At 43.0% G+C, this 1090-nt stretch overlaps 1 protein-coding gene across 1 annotated transcript in view; it reads left to right on the top strand.

Annotated features, from left to right (window-relative positions):
• LOC119590358 (uncharacterized histidine-rich protein DDB_G0274557-like) overlaps positions 1–899 on the top strand; it is a 1301-nt gene extending 402 nt beyond the window's left edge. The window contains exon 2 of the mRNA XM_037939030.1: positions 185–899. Coding sequence (XP_037794958.1) covers positions 185–712 — 528 coding nt within the window. The 3' untranslated portion in view covers positions 713–899. The remainder of the gene's footprint in view (positions 1–184) is intronic.
• The last annotated feature ends 191 nt before the right edge of the window (positions 900–1090 follow it).

Here is a 1090-nt window from a genome sequence, read left to right as displayed (position 1 = left end):
CCATTTTCCGTTTAAAAAGAACCGTCTGTGTATCAGTGAATTTGATCAATATGATTTATGAAAAACATGAGCAAAATGAAATATACTAATTATCATTTCAATATACAGAACAGTATGTATACAGTATCTTTTCACGCTGATTTTTCTTGCACCATAAGATGATAATACGTTTATAATTTTCCAGGCAATCGCACTGGTGTGTTTGGCAGCGGCAGTGGTAACACACGCCGATCCCGAACCACACAAGTACCACCGTTACCCCTATTACCACTACTATCCTCACTACCATCATGTTGAGCCACTGGAGGGCGATGGAGTGGCCAGGCATCCAGGTGGCGGTACCTCCTTCGTGGCTCCTCAAGTTCACGGCCTCACTAAACGCTCAGATGACTCAACGCCGAAAGCTGACCCTGAACCAGCAGCTGATCCGGACACCACCAATAGTTATAGTTACCAAGTGGTCCACCATGGCCACCCCCACTATGGATACCACCATGGATATCGCTATCCTTACTCTGGCTACCGCCACAACAATTTCTATGGCTACCCTCACAGATACCACAGCCACCACAAGAGATCAGTCGAATCTGAAACCGAACCTGAACCTCATTACAGCTATTACGGACGCCGTCAATACTACAACAGATATTATCACGGTTATCCCAACTACTATCCTTACTACGCCGGCTACCGTTACCGCTACACAGGATAAGGAAGAGGTCAGTAATGGACTGCGGCAAGCACTGTGACGATGGTCCTCTACCAGATGTCTGATAGTCCGGTTTGCTCACGCCGGTTTTTCAGACACAGACACACTTCGAAGGAAACGCACAACTGGCGGTCTTTAGAATATTGGATCAGCTGATACTTACTGTAAAAAATAAAGGATAGAGTCATTACTGGATAATTCTTTTACACCCCTGTAATATTGCAAATGATTTTCAAAGACAAGAGAAATATTTAAAGTTATTGTGTTGATTAGGGATTGTTACTGAGAGATCCAGGACGCTTGTAATGGTTCGGTATTCATACATTAAATTCTATACAAAACAAGAAAATTTCAGTTCAAAACGAAAGCATTTTCTAATGA

Source organism: Penaeus monodon, chromosome 27 (assembly GCF_015228065.2).
Source record: "Penaeus monodon isolate SGIC_2016 chromosome 27, NSTDA_Pmon_1, whole genome shotgun sequence".
Taxonomy (NCBI): Eukaryota; Metazoa; Arthropoda; class Malacostraca; order Decapoda; family Penaeidae; genus Penaeus; species Penaeus monodon.
Note: the sequence above shows the minus strand (reverse complement) of the source record. Positions and strands in the feature narration are given on the sequence as shown.